Source organism: Colletotrichum aenigma (assembly GCF_013390185.1).
Source record: "Colletotrichum aenigma strain Cg56 chromosome Unknown KSG_Cg56_contig01, whole genome shotgun sequence".
Lineage (NCBI taxonomy): Eukaryota > Fungi > Ascomycota > Sordariomycetes > Glomerellales > Glomerellaceae > Colletotrichum > Colletotrichum aenigma.
In genome coordinates this window covers 4,082,810-4,105,120 of record NW_023500907.1, presented here as the reverse complement: position 1 = coordinate 4,105,120, position 22,311 = coordinate 4,082,810, and the positions used below count along the sequence as shown (strand labels likewise).

Sequence of the window (22,311 nt, the reverse complement as noted above, 5' to 3'; positions counted from 1 at the left end):
AAACGCCTTTGCCAACTTCCAGCCGCTAATCCAGACAGCAAACCAACTCTAGTAATCTCAAACACAATGCGCCTGCCAATATCGTCCGCGCGTATACTCAAACACCATCTACATATCCGCAAAGGGGTCGTCGTCTTCAAAAGGGTCAAAAGTAGCAGCGCTCTTCTTGCGCTTGCTCGCGCGCTCGGGGCTGCTGCTGCCGCAGAGGTCGATGAGATCGTCGTCCGCCTTTCTCTTGCTCGCTGTCGAGGCCGAAGAGCCGCCAATGTTGGGCGAGCGCGCCGACAACACGTTTGCGGCCCGGCCGGCTGCTGACGTGCCAAAATGTGTACGGCGCGTCGCGTTCTCCTTGTCCTTAGCAAGGCCGTCGAACCGCGGCTTGGCCATGGCCGAGGACGTTCCCGCGCTCACCACGTTTCCGGCGGCCGTCTTCACCTCCCACGTCGATTTGGAAGACCGCTTCTTGCGGGCTTTTTCTGCGTCCAGGACCGCTGACATGAAATCCGGCGCCCGCGACGCGGATGCTGACGACCCGGGCATGCTGTTCAGGGGTGGGGTCGTTGACGGGCCGGGGGTGGCGTTGTGTCTGCTTGCAAAACTGCCGACCGTCTTCAACAGTGGCGCCGTCTTGGTGTCATGCGTTAGCCCGGCCCTCTTCCGGATCCCGTTGCGCACCGGCTCCCTATTCCGCGTTCCGCCGCCGCCAAACGATGCGAGCGGGTCCCGTTTGACGATGGGCTCGGGTGCTTTGGAGCTGCTGCTCGCTACCGCATTATCAAGGGAGCCCATCGGCGGTTTCGAGTAGTCGTTAAACTTGGGCGTGGACTGCTCTCGTCGGGGCGGTTGGAGGTTCTTGAGACGATCCCTCGTAGACAGCCCGCTCTTGGCCTGGGCGCTTCCCGGCGTCTTCTCCTTCTTGACCGACGCGAACATATCGCGAATGCTTCTGGGTTGGCCGTGGTGCGAAGAGCTCGAGGGTGTGTGCTCAGTCTTGACGCGCGCGAGCTCGTTGCGCGGTTCAGTTTTTGGTGTGACCAGGCCGCCGACAGTGGTTCTAGCACCTGCCCCTGGCTCTCTCTTGACGACCGTCTCTCGAACGCTCCTGCTAGGGGTCGCCGTGGAGACGGAAGTATTTGCAGAAGACGACGAGCTGGTCCGAGAAAGCCCGGATCCGCTGGCGGACGAAAGTGATGGCCTCGCTGGTGTGCGCTGGACGGGATCCGCGGAATCAGCATCGCCCAGTTTCCACATGATGTCTCCCTTGTCGCCGAGGAAGGGCAGCAACCTCGATGGTTCGAACTGTCGCACGGTTCTGGACGCCTCCTGTCTGCGCAACGCTTCAATCTTGCCAAGCTCCTTGTTCACCAGGGAGACCTTGTTCAGCTGCATCGTGGTGGACATTTCGTTTTTGCCAAAGATTGTCGTCTCGATGGGCTTCCTCTGCTGGCGGAGCTGCTCCTGGATATGGTCAATCACTTTCTTTGGCTTTACCAGATGAAACTTCTTCCAGTTGGGCTGTTCAAAGTAGGCGTCGAGGTATTTGCAGTCGGCGCAGCAGGGCCGCAGTGGCGTAATGGATGACGGGGCGTCCTCGAACTGGAGGGAAGCGTCATCAAACACCATCTTGTGGTACAGACCGAAAATAGCCTGGAAGAGCTTCTGGAATGCAGGACTCGGATCTACGAGATCGTGAAGACTTTTGAGACAAGGCAGCCACAGCGGAGCCATGTGTATCGGCTTGATCTCTTCCTGATGGTGAACAATATAGATGACAAGGTGAGATAGTTCAGACGTCATGTCGAGCCGGTCGAGACCCTTGAACAGGCCGGCGAGCAAGGTAAAGCTTGTCGTGGGCGGTTGGCTCTGACCCTCGAGAAGCTCAGCCGACGGCTCGTCTTCGCACCACGTCTGTCTTGCGGTTTGCGCCTCGGTGCTGTCGTCTTTCAGTACGTTGCTGACGAGCTGGCTTACCAACCCTGGAGGAGCGTTGATGACGGGCATTTTGTAATCGTTGTAGAACATCTTCACCTGATCAAGGGGAAGGTTGTTTCGCTTTGCTACATCGAGCAGCCTGTTCAGCAGACCCAAGATGAAGGGTACATGTTTCCGCAGCTCGCGAGATCCACATACGGCCGAGTTGACCCTGGATTTGGTCAGTCTCAATTCCTCAACAAGGGAGAAGCACCCACATTTTGTGCCAGTCGTCAAAGTTCTCAAAGAACTTCAAAAAGTCCGCGATAACGCGGCCGTGGTTCGCCGTTACGGGAGACTTCAGCAAGGTCATGGCCTCGTTGATCAGCTCCTTGGCGATGTTGATGGCCTCGACATTCTGAAAGTCTACCGGCATCTTGTTCATCGGGGCGGCAACCTGTAAGAGGGCGTTCTTGAAGAAAAAGCGGCGCAACCTGTATCTGTGTCAGATGTGTCTCCATTCACAACAAGGGAATACGTACACCCCGAGGGCTTTCGCCGCGGGATATCCCGTCCTGTCGGCATTCTGACACAACAAGTCGTAGTTGATTGTGGGGTGTACCGGCGTGTTAGCAGCGAGGCGCTCGAAGAGAGAATGGGCCCGGAAGACCAGGGAGACCACGATCAAGTCGCCCATGATGAGTGGATCTAACGCCTGGATCCAGTCCTCTCGGTTGCTGACCTTCATGCCGAGAATTCGGGTTTCCACTGGTGCTTCGCTCTCCTTTGGGAACACATAATCGCACAGCGACTCCAGGGCTTCGAAATGCTCCTGTCGCTTCACGGGGGCCTCCCACTGCTTGAGTAAGTGCCACCAGATGTTGGCGTAGGGCTGCGGGTTTTCCGCGAAATCAACAAGATCCAGTTGCGTGCTCGTGGGCACGATCATGATGGCCTGCGGCTGGTGAGTATACGTCGCGTCATGTGGAGGGGTCAGACCAACAGGTGCGAAATACTTGCCGAGGTCGGCCGTCGTCCCGGGGACGATCTTCTGATACCATTTGGGGTTATTCTCGCGAGCCTGGCGCTCTTCATCGAAATACCTCTGCTCCTGAGGCCCTTGCCAGAAGAAGAGCCCGCGGCGGGCACGCTCCCATGCAATGTTCCTCTCGTCGAGGACGTTGCCTTCCTTGCAGTCAATTTCCTCCGCAAGGTTCGCTCCCGAGAACCCCCTAAACTGGTAGACGTGCGGCGTGTGGCGCACGTGCTGGTACGTCTTCCAGAACCCGTCCTCTCCGATTTGAGACTCCGAGGCATGGCCGTTGGACTGCTCCTTGGACACCCACGCGTTGTACTGGCAGGCAGTCCCGGTGTATTCCAGGACCACGGGGAGAACCTCGAAGCCGGCCTTGGGGCACTCGCAGCGCAGTCGGGCGACAAGAGCGGCATCCGCGGCGCACATGTTCCGGGCCAAGACCCAGCTCTCAAAGTCCCGGATGTTCGCGGGCGGGTGGAGGTGGTAGAAGGCCCGCTGGTGCAGCAGGTTGCGCGCTTCAATCCTCGAGCTCCAGAACTTGAGAACCTCAGACAGCCGCCTGGAGGCAGCATCAGGTTCATCTTGACGGTTGTCGTTGGCGGCTGGCTTGCTGGACGTGTCGGACCCACCCGCCGCGTAAATGGCCTCGATGGCGGCGCACAGTTCGGTTCGCAGCGCGTTGTCCAACGGCGCCGAGGTCCCGTGCAGGACGCCGGGCCTCGTGCTGCGCTCAGGCTCTGTCATTTTGATTTCATCCGGCGTTTGTATGAGAGTGGCACATTGAGTTGGAGTCGTTTACAACATCTGATGTGAGGCGTGCGTGGAAAGCCAAAAAAAAAAAAAAAAAAAAAAAAAGAAAGGAGATGAGCTCGACGCGTGCGTGGGGGGCGGGTGGTGGTGGTGGGAGCTACGGCCCCTGGCCAGCTTGCTGGGTGCTGAAACCCGACGGCGAAGCTCACCCCCGCGATCTGCCCCGCTCCTACGGCACTTGAGGCGATCGGATGTAACGATCCGGCGCGGTAGACGGCAGAGGCATGCAATACGTCTGACTACATGGAAATGGAAGAACGAGTGAATTATTTGCTCGAGCTCTTTTCCACGGTAGGCGGTTGATTTTCAGGGTCCTGGTGGACTGTTTCGCGGTGCAGGGAGGACGCAGACATTCTTCAATAGCTGTCGAAAAACGGCTGGAAACAATGCATGTGATTGCAATCAGGGACTCTTCCATTAGATTCGTGGGCTCAGCTTTTGTTTGTAAATTTGGTATCTTGGTTCCTTTAATTTCATCCTTCCAACCAAGCCCAGTGCCCATTGAGCATATCGTCAGCATCTCTGGCCCTTTGCCTATCCAGCAGCACCATCATGACCCATCGGTCGACAACCTGGCCATCGCATCAAAACGAGTCAGACGCTCGCGGGATCGGCGGATCAAAGCGCGGGTAAACCCCTGGGGCCGTGCAGAAAACCGTTCGTCTGAAATTGTCGTCATTATCCCGACAAGCAAACAAGGCACGGAACGACGCATTTCGAAAGAATCTTCTTCATTCGCATCAAAAGACAAGACCCCGTAGTGACACGCTCCTCCAGACCCAGCTCGACAAGACCCAGAAACCCCAGAGCGTCGCCAGAGAAGCCGCCCCCACGACCACGAGCACCTGCCCTCGGACCTCGAACGCGTCGTCCATCTCCATGCGCATCAGCTTCTTCTGCTTGCTGTGGTAATAGAACTCGCCCGGCTCCTCCCTGGGACTTGATCTGGGACTGGGACTTGGCGTCGTGGATTCCTTCTGCGTGTACGTGTACGGTGAGCGACGGTACACGATGCTGTGTAGCCAGCTGGGCATCCAGCCGCCGCCGTAGTGGTGGCCGCGATCCCGGGATCTCTTCAGTGTGTACTTCAGGTCGACCCACACAAGGGAGAGGAGGAACGAGACGAAGATGATGGGTGTCATGATACCCTGCGAGAGTGTCAGTTTCAACTCTTATGGATCGTCAAGTTGGGACAAACCTTGTAGATGGTCGACTGCTGCATGGTGCCGGCATCGCTGCCGCTCCTCGTGGCAGTGAGTTTCGTGGCTGTTGCTGATGACGACATAATCCCACTACTGGACCGGGTACTCGACACACTTTCCGCAGACTGATTCCTTCGCATGTCGACGATATTAAGCTCTCAATGCGAGCTGCTTCCGATGAACCGCAATAGCTTGTCCACGGCAGCCAAAGTTCGTGGTGCCTGAGAGTCGGGAGGGAAAGCAAAAGACGTCGGTGACGACGGGACGACGGCGTGCGGAGACAGGAATACAGTTAAATATTTTGGAGCTTACAGTCGATCAAAGCCAGTCCGGGCGGGACCTTCGGCGCGGCCACCTGGTCACCGCCCGCTTTCCCGCCCGCCGCTCGTTCGCTTTCGCTTCACCCTTTTTTCTGTTAGTTCCCTGACGGTAATAGCCCATATCCTTCTACCGTCGGGTTCGCCTTCGATACGCCCTGTTTGGCGCGTGCACTGCGGCCGGGACACGGGAGTGACGGAGTTGGCCCCACTTGGCGCACTTTGCGTGTTGGGGATCAGCAGGAGAGGTCCAATCGACACCAGCACCTCGGCACGACACAGGGCTGCCCGACGCCTACGTAAAGCTTCGAAGGAGGGCCGATTCGCGCAGGCTGTGAACGCACAGCTTCCCCGTTGACCAGGGGCTCAGTGCGTTGGGCCTCGCACGTCGACAGGGCTGAGGTGCAGAGCCTCGGAAACGCGACGCTAGCGGCGCAAGCAACCGGCCGGCGCTCGACTGCGGTACATCATCGTCCACAGCCACAACTGCGACAATTGCGTCGGTGATCAGCGTGCGTTTCACCATCTACAGCTTCACTTTACGTTTTGACAGCTCGCCCTTGTTTTCCAAGACAAATGGCTCTCCAAGACAAATGTCTGATCCGCCCTCACGTGTATTACAAAGGTATCTCGTGGTCGTCGTCTAAATGGTTTCCAGATCTATCGAGTGTTGTGGATATCAAGCACCAAAATGTCCTGGGCACCAACGCGGGTCAGGTCGTCCATCACCAGAGCAATCTTCTTCTTCTCCACCATGGAGCTGACGGCAACCCAGCCCTCCTCGTCCAGCGTCGTGACGGTCGGCGCCCGCTTGCCGGGGGTGATCTGCTTTGCCTCGACAAGACGTGACCTCTCGATGTTGTACTGGCACAGGACAAACCTCTGAGCGGTGATGACACCGCGGATGCGGGCGGCGATGAGCTCGACGAGCTCGACGTTGGAGGGGTTGCGGGACTTGATCAGGACGGACTGCGAGTCGACGACGGTGTCGATGGCCTTGAGGCCGGCGGCCCTCATGGTCTCGCCGGATTCTGGGGTACGGTCAGTCTCCGTCCTCACAGCCAGCCTCACAAACAAAACGGGACTACTCACCAACGAGATCGACGATGCCGTCGGCAACACCCAGCGCGCAGGCGGCCTCGACACTTCCGCTGAGCTCAATGACCTTGGTGCGCAGCTTCCTGGGCGACGTGTTGCTGTTGCCGTCGGCGTCGACGCCCAGCTCGAGCTTGGCAAAGTGCTCCTCGGCCAGGTTGACGAAGCTGGTGCCGATGGTCTTGCCTACCAGGTCTTGCGTTGTGGCGTAGGCTCCCTTCTCGGGGACCTGGACCTGGAGCTTGCAGGCACCGAAGCCGAGCTCCATGACCATCTCGCAGCCACCGGCGGGCTTCAGCTCGCCATCGCTGAGGTCGACGGACGCTCTCCTCGACTTGTTGTGGGCAATGATGCCGGCATCGTGCTCCCTGACCTGGTCCCAGCCCGTGATTCCGAGGTCGACGCGGCCCTCGCCAACAAAGGTCGGGATATCGGCGGCAGGCAGGAAGATGAGGGCGATGGGGAGGTTCTTGACGAGGGCAATGTCGAGACGGCTCTCGCGGCGGAACTTGATGTCGGCTCCCTCAAGCAGGTCCAGGGTGGCCGAGTTGAGGCGGCCCTCTGCGGATGGCATTGTCAGCGCATAGATCCACGGCAGACGCGGTTGACTCACTTTTGGGCACGGCGAACAACAGGCGACCCTCTAGGCTTTCCTTCGCGATCAGCTTCTCCTTGAACTGGGCCATGATGCTTTTGGCTTGGGGAGGGGTAAGACCAACTGGTTGACCAGATCCATGACGGGCTAGGTATGTCTACGCTCTACAATGCCGTGGAGAACGTGGGGGTATGTTTGCCCTCGATGTCGCTATGGGCTCGTGGATTGGGCGAGAACGTCGGGCGCGCAGGGATGGAGCACAGCGTCGTAGCAAATCCAATGATGCGACAAGATTTCTGCAGCAGCGAGAACGGCAGCCGGGTTGCACAAGGGACGGCGGGGTTGGGAAGGTTAAGTTGGAGCGATTGCCGAGTCAATTGGCCAGGATCGAAGGTGTCGAGGTGAAGATGAGATGGCCCGGCTGGCTCTGCGCGACTTTGTATTCTCTTTCCGTCGTCTCTCGTTCGTCGCGGAAGGTGTCCGGCGGGGTGGTTCTGCGGTGAGTCAAAACGGAGGCACTGAAGCCAGACGACGCGGAAATTTTGTGTGGGCTGGGCCGTCTGGCTGGTTAGTGTGCCGCGGTGCAGCAGCAGCGCTAGCGTTCACCACGTTGGCCTATGTCGGAGCTCGACTGGCCGCAGAGACGAAAAAAATCGCAGAGGTGCGACGGGATGGCGGGGCACGCCGTTGAACGCGGGGCAGTCCTGGACGTCTGCGGCGGCAGATGCCGGACGCTGGAGGGGCAGCGCCGGTGGAAGCATGAAGTGACGCATGTCCTGCGCGGCATTGCCCTATTCGTGAGGTGGAGGGCCGCAATTGTGGAGCGCAGTGCGATTGAGAGAATGCCATCCTTAACGACGGTATTCGTTGCCGATGGAGGCAGCCTTGTTGGTGTTGGTGGTGTTAAGGCCATTGACTTTGCGGTGATTGTCAATAAGAGATGGACGGTCTCTCTCTCTCTTCCATTGGCAGAGATATGCTATTCAAAGTAGACGAGACCAACCCAATTCAACTCAACTCAGACAGAGACAAGCAATTCAACGTGTCCCAACGCCTGGCCCTAGACAGCAGCATTCCTCTTCAGACCGATGATCAAGGGTCTCGAGTGCCTCTGTCTCTGTCACAACCACGGCTCGACAACTGACCTGTTTAGGTTTAATGCAAGGGGTATTTCAACCAGAACACGTTGCAATGCTGGAGCGCCGAGAGAATGGACGTAGGTTCACGCGTTAATTAGATGCATATTAGCGACCAGGAACAAGATCCAGTTGATTGGACATGCCGACGACTCGGAGTCTCCCTCTGTCCGCCCTGGTCAGAGCTTCAGCACCAGAAGCCCGTCGGCTTCCACCTGGCTTCTATTTCCAACAGCACCTCGCCCGGGGAAACAAACGACAGGGAGACGAGGCACGGCGACAGGCCAGGTAGGGAGACACCTTCCACCAGACCACTTAGACGAGACACTACTCGTGCCGTCTGGACTTTTGTTATCCACGCACGGCAGCATTCTGTGCTCCCTCGCATCCTCGTCGTGTCCAGTAGGTTTTCACGAATGTCGCAGTATCTCTCCATCAAGCCACGCTTCTTGTTGGAGCTGATGACCCCATCCGCACCGTCCGTCATGCTCTTCTCGTCCTGGTCCGTCCGTGTATCAAATGCGCCGCCCCTATCCCCGACATCCAGTACCTAATCATTACATACTTTATCCCAACCGCCCGCAGCCGCCAGAGTGTGTGCTCCCGTCTGCTCCATCTCACCGGCCACTTTTAGCAGACCCCAATCTCTCGTATCGCACATCTTCCTTGCGCGTGCTTCCACCAAATCTCCCCCGTGCAATACGCTGCAGCGCGCATCCGTCCCCATATTACTTTTATCGCCCGGCCCACAAGAGCTTCCTCAGCTCTCACCACCCCTCCCTTGGTCCCTTGGCCTGCACCTGTTGCTGCACCTCGCATCCAGAGGACCAGAAACATCCCTGGCCAGACACTGCGAGCTGCGGGCATGACGCGCGCGCCGCCGTCCGGTCCTGACATCCGCAGCGGCCGCGACGCCCCCCGGGATTTACTTTAAAATCGCTGGTCCACCTGGCCTCTCCCCCATCCTCCCCGGATCTTCAAATGGACCAGACGTCGTCCTCTACGACGCTGTCGCACGATTCCACTCTCCACCCACCCTCGGACGATTCGGGCGGCAAATCCACGCCCATCCGAACACCCTCGCGATCATCCTCCAGCTTCGACGACGACAGGAGCAGCCCTCTCCAGCTTGATGACCTGTCGAAGCTGCGGAAACCACCCCAAGCGCACAGAGAGGAGCCCAGGAGAGTAACCGGTTCTCGTGGAGTAGGCGAACGAGACGATTCAGACGACGACGACGACGACGATAGCGACAACGCCGAAGACGACGCTCTCGTGTTAGAGCAGGATCCCGCCGAGATGTCGAGCTGGTCGGGGCAGCCCTCCATCAGGGGGAGCTCTGAGGCCATGCGCATGATTCTCCTGACGTTTAACACCCTCGGCATCACGTATGTTGCACTTGGTCGTTGCCGTTTGGGCTCACTTGACTAATCTGCCGCAATGCAGCTTTACATGGGGAATTGAGATGACCTGTACGTCGCCTCGTCGATTGTGCGCGCCATCGTTTGGCTAACTTGGTTGGCAGACTGCACACCATACCTCCTTAACCTCGGCCTGTCGAAGAGTAACACATCGCTGGTTTGGGTTGCAGGTCCTCTGTCTGGCCTTGTGGTGCAGCCCATTGTCGGGGCGATTGCGGACGAGTCCAAGTCGAAATGGGGCAGGCGACGTCCTTTCATAGTGCTGGGCTCGATCATCACGGCGTTCGCCCTGGCGATATTGGGCTTCACCAAGGAGATTGTGGGGATATTCATCTCGGAGAAGGAGACTGCCCGCATATTCACCATTATCCTGGCGGTGCTGGCAATCTACGTCGTGGATTTTGCCATCAATGCCGGTACGATCAGCTGCCCCAATGTAGCGCACTTTGAGCTAACCCTTGCCAGTCATGTCTTGCGCAAGAAGCTTGATCGTCGACACGCTGCCGATCGAGAAGCAGCAGACCGGCGCTGCATGGTGTAAGTGGACCTCGGGCGGATTCGTGCTTGCTCACTAACAAGATATACAGCCAGCAGGATGTCCGCCATTGGGCACATGCTGGGCTACATTGCAGGAGCCGTAGACCTGGTTGGCATCTTTGGCACATGGCTGGGCGATTCGCAGTTTCAGATCCTCACGGTGATTGCCACGTTCATGATGCTGTTCTCGTCAGCAGTCACATGCTGGGCCGTGACGGAGAGGGTCCTCGTGTCGACGAGGCAAGACCCGCGCCAGGCCACCGGAAAGTTCAAAGTATTCCGCCAGATCTGGTCGACGCTGCTTCACCTGCCGCCCAGAATCCAGGCCATCTGCTGGGCGCAGTTCTGGTCCTGGATTGGCTGGTTCCCGTTCCTCTTCTACAGCACCACGTGGGTCGGCGAGACCTACTTCCGCTACGACGCCGCCGCGGATGGCAAGGATTCCAAGGATGCGCTGGGAGATATCGGTCGTATCGGCAGCATGGCCTTGGTCATTTACTCGACCATCACCTTCATCGGCGCCTGGCTGCTGCCTCTCATCGTCAAATCGCCGGATGACGACAACTTTACGGCGCGGCCGCCTCGGGCCATTGCCCCGTTTTTGGAGAAGTTTAGCAAGAAGAAGCCCGACCTCATGACGGCCTGGATCTTTGGACACCTCATGTTCGCCGCCGCCATGTCCCTGGCGCCCTTTGCCACCAGCTTCCGGTTCGCGACGTTCCTTGTTGCCGCCTGCGGTTTCTCCTGGACGATAGCCATGTGGGCGCCGTCGGCGTTCCTCGGCGTTGAGGTCAACAAGCTGAGCGGAGGAGGGGGCAGCGGCGGTGGCGCGGCATACCGACGCCTGTCAGATGCCTCCAACATTGAGCTGCCGACTCTCGGTCAGGATCAGCCGCTGCACCTCGAACACGGGCCGGACGAGAACACGCAACCGTCCTCGTCGACCGGCGAGCTCTCGGGCATCTACTTTGGCATCCTCAACATTTACACGACGCTGCCGCAGTTCATCGGCACCTTCATCAGCTCCATTGTCTTTTCGATCCTGGAACCGGGCAAGAGCCCCGAGCTGTCAGACGCGCCGGAGGAGGAGCACCACAACAGGGACGGCCCGAACGCCATCGCCGTCTGTCTCTTCATCGGCGCCATGTGCGCCATCGTTGCTGCTTTCGCCACACGAAAGCTGAAGCATCTTTGAGCTGGTACCGGCTGAGGTACCGACGTTGTAAAACTAGCACGGGCATGGGACGGCGTTCTGGAAGACGGCAGTATCTTGTTGTAGCAATTGCCTAGGATGAAAGGGTTTGGTCAATCTAGGAGTTTGGGATGGACATTTTTTGAGACCTGCCGGACGTAGAGAGCGTCTTTGAATGCAATCACTTTCCATCAGCATGCTTCTTTGTGTCAAATGTTTGTACTGAGCTGCCCCCAATGGAGCATGCTACGAGAACGATATGTACAAGTCTGTTTCGCTGCGTGGTGCCGCTCCAAGCCCATCATATCGACGCTGCCCATGGGTATCTCGAGTGTCTCATCGCGCCGATGCGTAACTCCCTGTCGTTATAATAGAATCGCATCGCATCGCTAGACGGGATTTAAGCGCGTCGTAAATGTGGTCCTCCGCCTCGCCCCTCATTTGTCCTTCTCGTTCTCGGCCTCTGACACCTTCTCCCACTCGTCCTCGGTGCTCACGCTCGACTGCGTGCCGTCGGCATTGTTACTCTCGGCGTTCGACTCCGTAGCGGCAGCGACCCTGCGGTTTAGCTCCGCCTCCTGCCTCTGCTCCTCCGTCTCGACCTGGCTGCTGCTGCCGGCGACGCGGGACCTGGCGACCTTCCTCTTACGACCGGGCGCCGCGCCCTCGACCTCGGTGTCGCTATCGTCCGTGGCGGCGGGAGCCGTGGTGTCGGCCCCAAGCGCCTTCTTGATATCCTGCTGCTCGTTGTTGAGGGCGATCTCGCGGGCGAACCAGTTTATGCTATACCACAGGCCGCCGGAGATGAAGGAGAGGATGACGAAGTGTATGCTATACGTGCCCACGAAGAGCAAGAGGAGGAGGACCTGGAGGGCGGCGAAGGTGGCGTTGGTAGCGACCAGGAGCGTGGGCGTCGGGCCGGGGGTGAAGATTGACTCCCAGAGCTTGACTACGAAGTCGGCCATGGTTGCGGTTGTGGTCGTCGATGACTGGGATTTCTGAGGAGGAGTCGGCGCGGTTTCGTCGGGTAGACCGCTCGGGTTGGGGATGGATGCAGTAGGTTTGGGGGCTGGAGGAGTCGACTCCGTTGGGCTGTGATGACGATGATGCACCGGGCTCAACTGCGGGGCGTTGGATGGCTGATGTAACGCTGGTGCGAGCTTCTTTCGTCGCGACGTGATAAAGTGATGTTGTTTACGGCGGTAGTCAGACTGGAGAGTCGAGGCGGTAAGAGCGCATAATAAATAGTGCTTTTTTCCGGACGAGTATGCGCGCAACAGCTGGGGGAGGCGGCTGGTAGCGTGGTGGTGGTGGAAGGTAGCTGGTGTGGTGTGCAGGAGAGGGGTCCGGTGTGGTCTTGAGGACGGGAGGGTCCTTTTTAGATAACGCGGGCCATGGCGGGGAACAGCGTCGTAAAGTATCCACGTTTTCGATGGGAGGACAGCAACATCAACGATCCATGGGAGACACATGTGTTTCCGGCCCAACGAACAGCGTATTGCAAGGCAGGGCATGTGTAGTCAACTGGAAAGACACCGTTGCCTTGAGTGAAGTTTACAAGTGGCATTTGCAAAGAGGTGACCGTGGCCTCGCGATGCTGAGCTTCAGAAGGACAGTTCGGAACCGGGATAGATGCGTCAACACCAGCGACTGCCTTGGTGTCATATGGATGCCTAGCACACCAGCAGCCATCAGTCACAACCACACTGCAAACACTTCAGATGGCGCGGCTCCTCACAGTAATACGTGCAGTAAAGGAGCCAAGCCAGTCAGTCTGCGTCGCAGGGCATCCCGCGTCGGAATGACCCCTCCATGGCCTTAAAACGTCACCGTCGCGGCCCTTTTCGAGGGGTCGTGACCTCTCCTACACAATGCCTTAGTTGAGCCGATCCGAGGCGACGGCCCTGCTGACCAGATTTGGCCGTGTAAGCCGGCAACCGTTGACACAATGTCGGGTTTTGGTTTGTCGTGGTATTCTGTTTTTAATTGCCCCCGTCTCCCTCTGTTGCTTGAAAGTCCGTCGTCAGTCTTGCTTCCAGCCATTGTGAGTCGCACCTTGCAGGTCCATTGAATGCACCACCACGACGCCCCGAGGCACCTCATCGGCGATAGCCCTCCCAGATCAGCGGTTTCAATTGCAGGCACCTGCGCCCTGACTCTCTCCTCCCTGGACGTGGCTTCCGCAAGATGGACCGCGGAAACACGGAGGGCTCTTGGAGCTCAGACAGGTGATGGCCCCCGGATGTCAACTGAAGATCGATGGCGCGCAGATCATGTAAAAAGCTTAATTCCCATTGTGCGCGACGGCACATCGAGGAGGACTCTCGGACACGGGGACGTCAGGGCGGATCGTAGAGAACTGCAGCCAGCGCGAGATTGAGCTGAGCTGAACCACCCGAGCAGGGCTGGGCTGGGTTAGGCGAGTTGGGTTTATTCGGAGCTGAAATGGCCCAGATTGAACAAGGCGCCGTGCTGTGTCTTTAACCTTGCTCCCATGATCGAGACAAGCATCCAAGGAAAGGGTTGTTGATGGTACAGAGGATGCAGGCAGGCCACTGAAGACGGAGCAACTCGCGGGCTGTCTCATCGGCCGAGACGTCAAATCAGATTGTCGACCCAGAGGCTGTGAATCCCGTGTCCCTCCACCTGGTTCGGGATTTTTGGACGTTTTGTAGGTGCGCTTAATCTACCTGGATCGTGGCACGCGTGGCACGCCTGTCTGTCTGTGTGAGGCAGAGAACTGCCATTTGGGCAGCCCACTTGGCCGGTGGCCACTGGACCTCAAACGAAGCTGGAGCTCCTCCACTGTCCCCGGCGCCGACGGGACTAAAGGCGGTACTTTGTCAGGTGTCCCTATTGGCGTCAAACACTACTGGCTGAATCATTTCTGGGGTACCGGTGGGTCTCTGCGGCGAATGGGTCCCCTACCGCCGTCACAGTGCACCGCAGTCGCAATACCTTTCCTACCGCAGCGCAGCGCCTTCCGGGTCCTGACCTGACGGACAAACCTGCCTGGCCGCTGGACTGCCGCTCGCTTTGCCTCACCATTCAAAGTTCCTCACCTGAATTTTGGAGGCGTTTCCCCCCCTCCTTTGCACACCTCAACTGTTTCTTTTTGGTCATTATTTTGGGAGTGGTCGGCTTCGGGCGGTACGTACACACAGTAATATCTGGGGAAAAGAAAGCAATCAGACCGTCGTCACCTCAGCGCGGAGCAAGGCTAAACAGGAACTGGCCGGCGAACCATCGACAACGTCCGACCAGCCAACGCACCACCACCGCCGTTTCCTCCTCACCGAAGAGCCGCAACATCACCACGATCCCTGAACCTGTCCATGGTCGGGACATGATTGGCTCGGATTCACTATTGCTGTCGCTCGATACAAACTGAACCGTCGACAAAGGATATCCCTCCTGCCTTCTTTGACGGCAGTCCTTCCCCGAATTGCCTCTACCGCGCGCTCTTTGGCCCGGCGCCAGCTTCAAAACCACAGACGCGCCCTCCCCTCCCGACACCCACGATCACGATCTTGCAGTCCTCGTCGTCGCAGCATATTTCCACCCGTCCTGCGCTTCCATCAACCGTCGCACCTGAGAGGCCATCTCTCCCGACCACCGACCTAGCTGACCCTTGACAAGAATGCGCTGAGCCCTCCTCACCATGGCTCCAGCCCTGCAAACAACCGACCCTACCACCCATCAATTCGCCCAGTCGCATCCGAACCAGCACGTCGTGCCCATCCACGACGGCACGTACGGGAACTATGCGACTGTGGTTGACGATGACGACACCGACGCCGGAGAGGATCCCTCCGCCATCATGCGCAAGCTCATGAAGGGCAAGGACAAGGAGTGGGACGCCGTCACGTCCACCAAGTCTTCGGGCAAGAAGCTCACCCTGCTCGAGCTGCCGGTGGACGTCTTGCGGCTGATCATTAAGGAGGCAAGTCCCGATGGACCGCTGTTGCCTCGCCCTCCCGCTGACTCTTGCGCTTGTAGATCACCCACACGAACGACCTCACGTCTCTCGCCCTGACGAACTCGAACCTCCACAACCTCGCGATCCCCCACATCTACTCGAGATTTGACATTGTCTGGCCCGACGCCACCCAGATGAACACGTCCGACAGCAAGAGCGTCGATGCCCTCACGTACGGCCTGTCCACAATCTGCCTCGGCAGCTCGTTCGCTCATCGGACGCGCAAGATGCTCGAGCCCACGTACAACATGGCGAGCCCTGTCCCGTTCAAGCGGAGACCGAAGAACGACTACGCTAAGTACACTAGGAAGTTCTCGCTGGGCAACGGCCCTACCGACTGGGTCGCGGAGTACATGATCTCCAAGGAGAGCGGCAAGATGCTGGGCACCTTGGTGGCACTGGCCGTCGAGAAGATGGTCAACCTGGAGGCGTTTGTCTGGGACATGCCCACTGGAGTCCTGTCCGACATCTTCATGGCACTAGCGTCTATCCCGGAGCACAGCCCAGACGGCGAATCGAAGCTGGAAAAGGTCTGGGTGAGGTGGCACGACAACTACGAGGGGACGACGTCTTCAACGTCTTCGAGCCCGGCTCCTCCGCATCCGGCGACGTCTGCCAACAACAACGCCACCGCCATCGGCTACCTGATCACCGGGCCCGGCCTGCCCCGCGCCCGGCCTGCGCTGCCGTACGCCGAGACACGGGTCGAGTTTCCCACCTTTTGCGTTTTGCCGCCGCTCAAGAGCCTGACCGTGTTGGACATTGACGAGCTTGCCTACCTGGATGAGATGGCCATGGTGATTGAGAGATCCAAAGACCGTCTGCAGGAACTGCGCGTCGGTATCTCGCAAAAGGCCGTGAACAAGGACTTTGCCCAGCCGTGGGACGGTCCCGACCTGCACCAGATCGACCGGGAAGCCAGATGGCCCGGCGAGAGCTCCATTGGAGACAAGCGACTGGGCGGCGTCCTCGGCGTGCTCGTCGGTCGGGTCTATGACATCCGCCGCAAGGCAAGCTCGAGGTCGAGGGGAAAGGCGCCATTGTTATCTGCCCTGACGACGCAGCCGTCAAACGACGCGGGTGTGGACGCAGACGATACCGAGACCTTGCCGGCCCTGGACACGAACGAGCATGTCGACGTGGACGCCGGCCAAGACGCCGCACCCGCAGACGAGGCCACTGAGGTTGGTTCGGAGGATCAGCTCGTAGACCAGACTACAGAGGAAGCGGTCACCTACCCCGAGCAAGGCCACGGCGCTTCCGTGGAGGACCGGCCGTCCGACGAGCAGCAGAACACTCTTGTCGGTAACGAGCATTCATACGCGTCCCCGCGGACTCCGCGAAAGAGGCTGGAAGGCAAACTCAAGCTGCGGACCCTTGAACTCGAGCGCGTCAATCTCTCGATCCAGGTGTGCATTCAAGCGTTTGACTGGACGGTCTTGACCAACATCACCATCCTGGATTGCGTGCAGAGCGAGCACCTCTGGAAGGGCCTGCGGCGGCAGTTCGCACCAGCGCCTGCATCGAGGCTCGGATCACATGCGGCGAACGCGAGCAAGCAGCCCATGGAGTATCACCTCTGCCTCAAGAGCATCCATACCGACACCGTCTCAAGTGCCCTGGTCAGCTTCCTGAGGGACACCCTGGCGCCCAACAGTTTGGAGGTGCTGTTTTTGCAGGATCGTCGACGGGTAGGGCCTCAGCCTGCGACCATTGAGCAGGTTTTCAAGGGGATCATTAAGAAACATCGGTCAAGTCTGCAAAAGGTTCTACTGGACAGCTCGGATCGGAAGAACGGCAACGTACCAGCGGACAACTCTCGTTGGCGCAACTGGGTGTTGTCGACGGACATGTTGCTGTACATGACGAGTGGACGGATGTCAAACCTCAGGGAGCTCGCCATATCGTTGCACTACAAAGACTGGGTAAGTGACTTTTTTGTGTGTGTGTTATCTGTGGCATGTGAAATTCGCTGCTGCTGGTTTCTGGCTTGTGAGCTGAAATACTCATGACGTCCTCGATTACTGTGGCACAATAACCTCTGCCACCTCATACCTGCAAAAATAGACCAAAGCTAACCCATGGTCTCGTCACAGCACACATTCCTTCAACGTTTGCCCAACGTTCCGCATTTGCGATCGCTGAATCTTCAGCACGTCGCTGAGCACATAGTCGGCAATTTTGAGCCAAGAGAATTGGCTTTGCAGATGGTGGACATCATAACCTTACGCCCCGAGATTCAGCTGTGTTATGTCGGCATTTCAACAAAGTGCTTTGAGATTTTGGAGAGCAAGCCGGCGGAGGAGAGTGCCGGCTCGATTGCCAGTGTCACGGCCGACCACCACGGCGTCATGGCACACGACTCCGGTGTCGATGACGAGGATGACGAAGACGACAATGCCGGCACGGACGAGGAGACGGCCAGTCAGATGGATGAAGAAACCTCGGAAGAGGAAGACGACGACGACGATGATACCCCAGCAAGCGCAGTGGACGCGGACGACACACAGTCGGAGGTGTCTGCGGCCCAGGACTCGGACGACGAATCTCTGCGCGACGCGGTTTTCGGCCCCTCGCGGCCTCGCCTCCGACTCCGCGAAATTCTATTTTACGACGACAAGGTGGCGATTTTCAAGGCTCGCCACGGGAGATTGTGAGGACAGAAGACAAGAAAAGAAGATGGTGGTCGGGCGGATGAGTGAGAGCACGCACGCGCGCGTGCGTGGAGAAAGGAGCATTAGGGGTCCAAGGCCGGCGTCGGGCCTGCATACAGCGACAGTGGCATATGCGAAAAAAAACCCAGACGTGAATACCAGACGCAAAGCATGTCTGTTGCTATTTGGATTGCTACTCCTTCTCTATCAGGGCCAGCTTTTTCCATTTTTTCGTTTTCCGTTAATTGATATCCCCCCTGGTTGTTGAATACATCGAAAAGAGACCTTTCACGAGCCTTTTTCTCACTCCGTCTACATGAGATAGCAGCAGTCGTCGTCGCCGTAGTGAAGCTTGTGACAGCTACCCCTCCAGCTTGTCCCCGTTCCCCCAACTCTGGCCGTCCGGCGCGGAAGAGGAGAGCTATGGCACCCGGAGTGTCTATCGACATACAAGCAGCGGTCATTGAGTTCATTCACCCCTGAACCATGATATTCCAGACCTGGCGATAAGGTATATCTGGAGTACACAAGCGCATGCCGTTTTCGATCAAAGCTGAACCGTTAGGTTTCATGATCCCACATCGAGCAAGATCCGCTATCTTGCCCAAAAAGTCTATTTTCTGCTGCTGTTGGCGCTGCCTCCTGATGCTGGCCGCCGCTGCTGGCCGCCGCTGCTGATGCTGCTGCATGACACCCTCTTTTGCTTTTTCCCCTTCCTCCGTTTGGTTTTGCCCAGATCTTGTCTTGCCTTGCCGATAACCCTAAAGAGAAGAAAAAAATAAGAATTGCCCCCTTTTCCTAATGCGATAGATAGACCTGCATCTGCATGCTCTAGTTCCGTTTCGTCTCGACTGCTCCAAAGGGGAGGATAGGAGATGGGGAAGATGGGAAGGAACAACCCAAAAGAAGCTCTTTGCTTTCTGGCAATGTGTATGAGCGCGGGTGTGTCCCGTCCGGGTGGTGTTGGTGGCGGCGGCAAAGGCAACGGCATGTGCAGGATGGATGGGGAAGTGTAAAGTGTCATGCGAGTTTGTGGCTTCTTCTTCCAACACCGATTTTTGTTTGACTGAGCGCGTATGTTGGTTGGGACGTGATGGCATTACATTTTTCTGCTCGTTGCGATCCTTTGTTTCTTGTTTTACCAACACGGCTGCCACTCCCCTTCCTCATGCCGGGGAAGCGGACGGTAGCCACCGGCGGCGGCAAAACATCATGGAGGATTCAAGTTGAAGTACATCATCCCAAGTGGCCTGAGGGAACGGAGAGAGAGAGAGAGAGACAGAGAGAGAGAGAGGTGTGTGTACAGACTGCAAAAGGTGGTTTGGCCGGAACTTGCCTGCCTTCAGCAGCATGCTCTCGCACCCCTCCTCCCCCTTTTCCCTCTACGAATACGCTTCTTCAATTCTTTTTTACCTTCCTCTCGTGACAGAAGCTATCTATCTTACCTTGCCGGCCGTCGGTTGTGGGAACCAACATATGCCTAGAAAACGTACACCATGTATGCTGCAGGTTCCTGCCGCATGCTCAGTACAACCTTGGCGATGGCGGTGGCTGCTGCTGCTTCTCTCACTCGGGCCTACCTCGACGTGAGATATCCCGCGGAGGAGCCCGGGTGATACTATGCAAAGGGTGGGAAGGGGGAGACTAGCAGGCAGACATGATTACATACCAAGAAGCAAAGCAAATGAGCATCGCGTAGCGAATGATTCAGTCGGCAGCAGCATCACCATCAGCAGTAGCTGCCGCAGCCGCAGACCGCAGCAATGGAGTCGATTAGACACAGAAAGAAAAGCCTGCAGCGCGCATCTCCGCGCTTGCCTCTCATTTCCGCATACAGCATCGATGTCTCCTTCGGGCCCGACAGGTCGAGCAAGCGGCAGGGCAGGACCGGGGACAAGGGAGGAAGCCTAGAGGAAGAACAAGGCGAAGGGGCGGCCAAGGTAGAGGGTACAGCCACCCCGTCACAGGTACAGGTACGGAAACCCCGGGAAGAGGCCGTGAATGGCCTGAGCTTGACGGCCCTTCTTCCTGCCGCCGCAGGAGCAGGAGAAGGGGGGGGACAGGGTAGAAGCACGCAGGCAAGGGAAAATTCAAACCCAGAACGAGGGAAAGGAGTTGGACGGGAGGATCTCGATCCTTGCCTCTTGCACTGGGAAGGGTAGGCCTGGGCCGTGATGGGATAGGACAGCCAGACATGGGTAGGGAAGAACAAGGACAGGAAGACTCAAGACGACGGTATTGGGGGCGTGAATGGGGGGAGTGATGGAAGACGATACCCCTCCATCACCCGCTCCCCTCTCTCAGGGAGCTATGACGGGGGTTAGATTTGGCCACCGGGGTCTGGAAGCTATGCTGAGGTCGTTCAATGGTAAGACTTTGTTGAGAATATCGTCGCTGCAGCCAGCCAGGGAGGGGTGAGGGTTGTCCTTTGCCAAGTAGGGAAATGATGTCGCTGATGAGAGGGGTCAACCCAGGACCGGGCAGATAGCAGCAGGTCCGGATGTAGAGAGCCACGTATGGTGATGCTTCGTGATGGGCAGCGAAGCGGCTAAAGCGGACCTTTCGATACGTGATAATGAGGCAGGCCAAGTCGGGGCCGACGGGGACGAGAAGAACACGCAAGGCCGTCTTCCAGCCAGGTTCCTTGCAACAGGCGGACTGTGCCAAATCCCATGGGATGCGGTATTTGAAATCGCGAAGAGGGCTAGAACATGGTCTCCAAGGGCTTCGAACTGTTGAAGAATCTTTCCCCAAAGGTTGCCGCCGCCGCCGCTTCATGGGAGACAACACAGTGGTATCCTAGGGTAGTCAATCTCGTCGAAATTGAGCGGGATGCCGCCATGGTTCATGACATGTTCTCTGCGGCCGTTGAACACCACCACCCCTACCCCGTGATTCCTGCACACATTTCAGACAGGCGGGGGATTGATGCCCTACATTGACACGAGATATCCGGCTTGCACACGCCGCGAGAGTCCGGACCAAGAGGGGCGGTGGTCCGGACCACATCCGTTTGACAGGAGTTGTCGGAGATGGAGAACGACAGCGTAGTGCTGGCATCCTTCTCACCGACAGCAGTCGCCTTTCTGTTATGCGATACCCTGCCCGGGCCCCGTTCTCCATTGAAATCCTTCGTAAATAATATCTTTCAGTCTCCATACCGGCCCCCTAGAGTCCACAAACGGCCGTTCGGATGACACCTTTCTGGCCGGCCGCTGGTCATGATCTCGACAGGAAACCAAAGAGGGCCGAACCATGCACAGTAGCAATCGAGATGATGTGCTTTTTTCAAAATAGAAACAAAAGTAATTCTGTAGCCTAGAATCTGTCATGCCCCAGTGTCCGGACGACGTGTGGTGGTTGGTCCGTGTGGCCCCATGGGATCGGCCTCCCTGTGCGGCCACGCCTCGTTGCCGCCGGAGCCTCAGCCACAGTTTTGGAGAGGATCACCCGCATCCCCGCTCAAGCCACGTCAAGGACAGCAGAGGGAGAGTTGGCTAGTAGGTCGGACTGGGCTGAGGTGAGAAGGAGAGCGAGAGACGCAAGACGGTAGACAGACACACGCACACGAGGCTGACTTGTGTCGTGAGACAAGCCATACGTGCCCATCTCACATACACCCGTCCGTCTGTTGTCGTGGTCCGTCTCGTTCCATGAATCGTCTTTCGTCCCAGCATCTGCTTCATTTTGCATGGCCGAAATACGACGACGAGGTGTATCAAACCACTGGGGGCCCAGAGCTTCAAGATCGGATTTTCGTCCCTAGTCTCTCAGACGTCGCCCCTTCTTAGTTGAGACATGCCAGTAAACAGGCCGTCATCAGCTACGACGCATGAATCGTCTAGCCCTACGAACCGTGCGTCTTACCAATTCCCCGGACGGCCGTATCTCTCAAGTCACGTTCGAGGTCCGAAAACCTTCAATCCAACTGCTCCGACTTTCATCGGCGGGCCTGGGTCGAGTCGGCCAGCAGCCAGCAGCCGCGGGGTCAAATCATCCCAGTCCGACCGCGAGAGTGAAAACTGAGCCAGCAGCAAGTGTGTCATCCGAATCGTCGAAGCAAGCTGAATCTGCCCATGGGACCTTTTTTTTTTTTTTTTCGAGACTGTCTCACCTTGCCACGGCTCATGGAATGTTCTTTCTCGTCTTACTGCATGGGCAAGTCGGTAGGGAGACCGAGTTCCCCATTTAAATTGATTCATCAGCGTTCGCTGACAATTGGCTCAGAGCCCTTCTGATGTGGCTGACAAGGAAAGTTTGTGCGAGGACGTCACAGCCGAGGCTCTTGTTCCTGTCTTGGACAGCGAGAGAGGCTGCAGGTGAAGATGGGAGGATCAGATGCGCCCAAGAAACGTCTGTTGGTACGCCCGCATGTGTGGTATATCGTAAGGGGCTTCTGCATCGCCGTGAGCTAAATGCGCCTTTT

General features: G+C 57.7%; 6 protein-coding genes across 6 annotated transcripts; 2 read left to right on the top strand and 4 right to left on the bottom strand.

Annotated features, from left to right (window-relative positions):
• Nucleotides 1-108: 108 nt before the first annotated feature.
• On the bottom strand, nt 109-3,691 carry CGCA056_v001074 (uncharacterized protein; the record flags this gene model as incomplete). The annotated part of the gene is made up of 3 exons (XM_037316335.1): nt 109-2,143; nt 2,190-2,405; nt 2,454-3,691. The coding sequence occupies 3 exons, from the start codon at nt 3,689-3,691 to the stop codon at nt 109-111; spliced, it is 3,489 nt and encodes a 1,162-aa protein (XP_037184934.1).
• An 806-nt stretch (nt 3,692-4,497) lies between these two features.
• CGCA056_v001073 (uncharacterized protein) lies at nt 4,498-5,042 on the bottom strand (the record flags this gene model as incomplete). Its single annotated transcript, XM_037316334.1, has 2 exons — nt 4,498-4,905; nt 4,956-5,042. The coding sequence occupies 2 exons, from the start codon at nt 5,040-5,042 to the stop codon at nt 4,498-4,500; spliced, it is 495 nt and encodes a 164-aa protein (XP_037184931.1).
• Nucleotides 5,043-5,936: 894 nt separating this feature from the next.
• On the bottom strand, nt 5,937-7,057 carry HIS1 (ATP phosphoribosyltransferase; the record flags this gene model as incomplete). Its single annotated transcript, XM_037316333.1, has 3 exons — nt 5,937-6,307; nt 6,369-6,932; nt 6,985-7,057. 3 exons carry the CDS (start codon nt 7,055-7,057, stop codon nt 5,937-5,939), a joined length of 1,008 nt encoding a protein of 335 aa, XP_037184932.1.
• Nucleotides 7,058-9,083: 2,026 nt separating this feature from the next.
• sut1-1 (General alpha-glucoside permease) lies at nt 9,084-11,255 on the top strand (the record flags this gene model as incomplete). The annotated part of the gene is made up of 5 exons (XM_037316332.1): nt 9,084-9,490; nt 9,549-9,574; nt 9,628-9,939; nt 9,989-10,060; nt 10,111-11,255. The coding sequence occupies 5 exons, from the start codon at nt 9,084-9,086 to the stop codon at nt 11,253-11,255; spliced, it is 1,962 nt and encodes a 653-aa protein (XP_037184929.1).
• A 434-nt stretch (nt 11,256-11,689) lies between these two features.
• Nucleotides 11,690-12,217, bottom strand: pkr1 (V-type ATPase assembly factor pkr1; the record flags this gene model as incomplete). Its single annotated transcript, XM_037316331.1, has 1 exon — nt 11,690-12,217. The coding sequence occupies one exon, from the start codon at nt 12,215-12,217 to the stop codon at nt 11,690-11,692; it is 528 nt and encodes a 175-aa protein (XP_037184930.1).
• A 2,696-nt stretch (nt 12,218-14,913) lies between these two features.
• On the top strand, nt 14,914-17,888 carry CGCA056_v001069 (uncharacterized protein; the record flags this gene model as incomplete). Its single annotated transcript, XM_037316330.1, has 3 exons — nt 14,914-15,165; nt 15,252-17,156; nt 17,328-17,888. The coding sequence occupies 3 exons, from the start codon at nt 14,914-14,916 to the stop codon at nt 17,886-17,888; spliced, it is 2,718 nt and encodes a 905-aa protein (XP_037185998.1).
• Between the last annotated feature and the right edge of the window lie 4,423 nt (nt 17,889-22,311).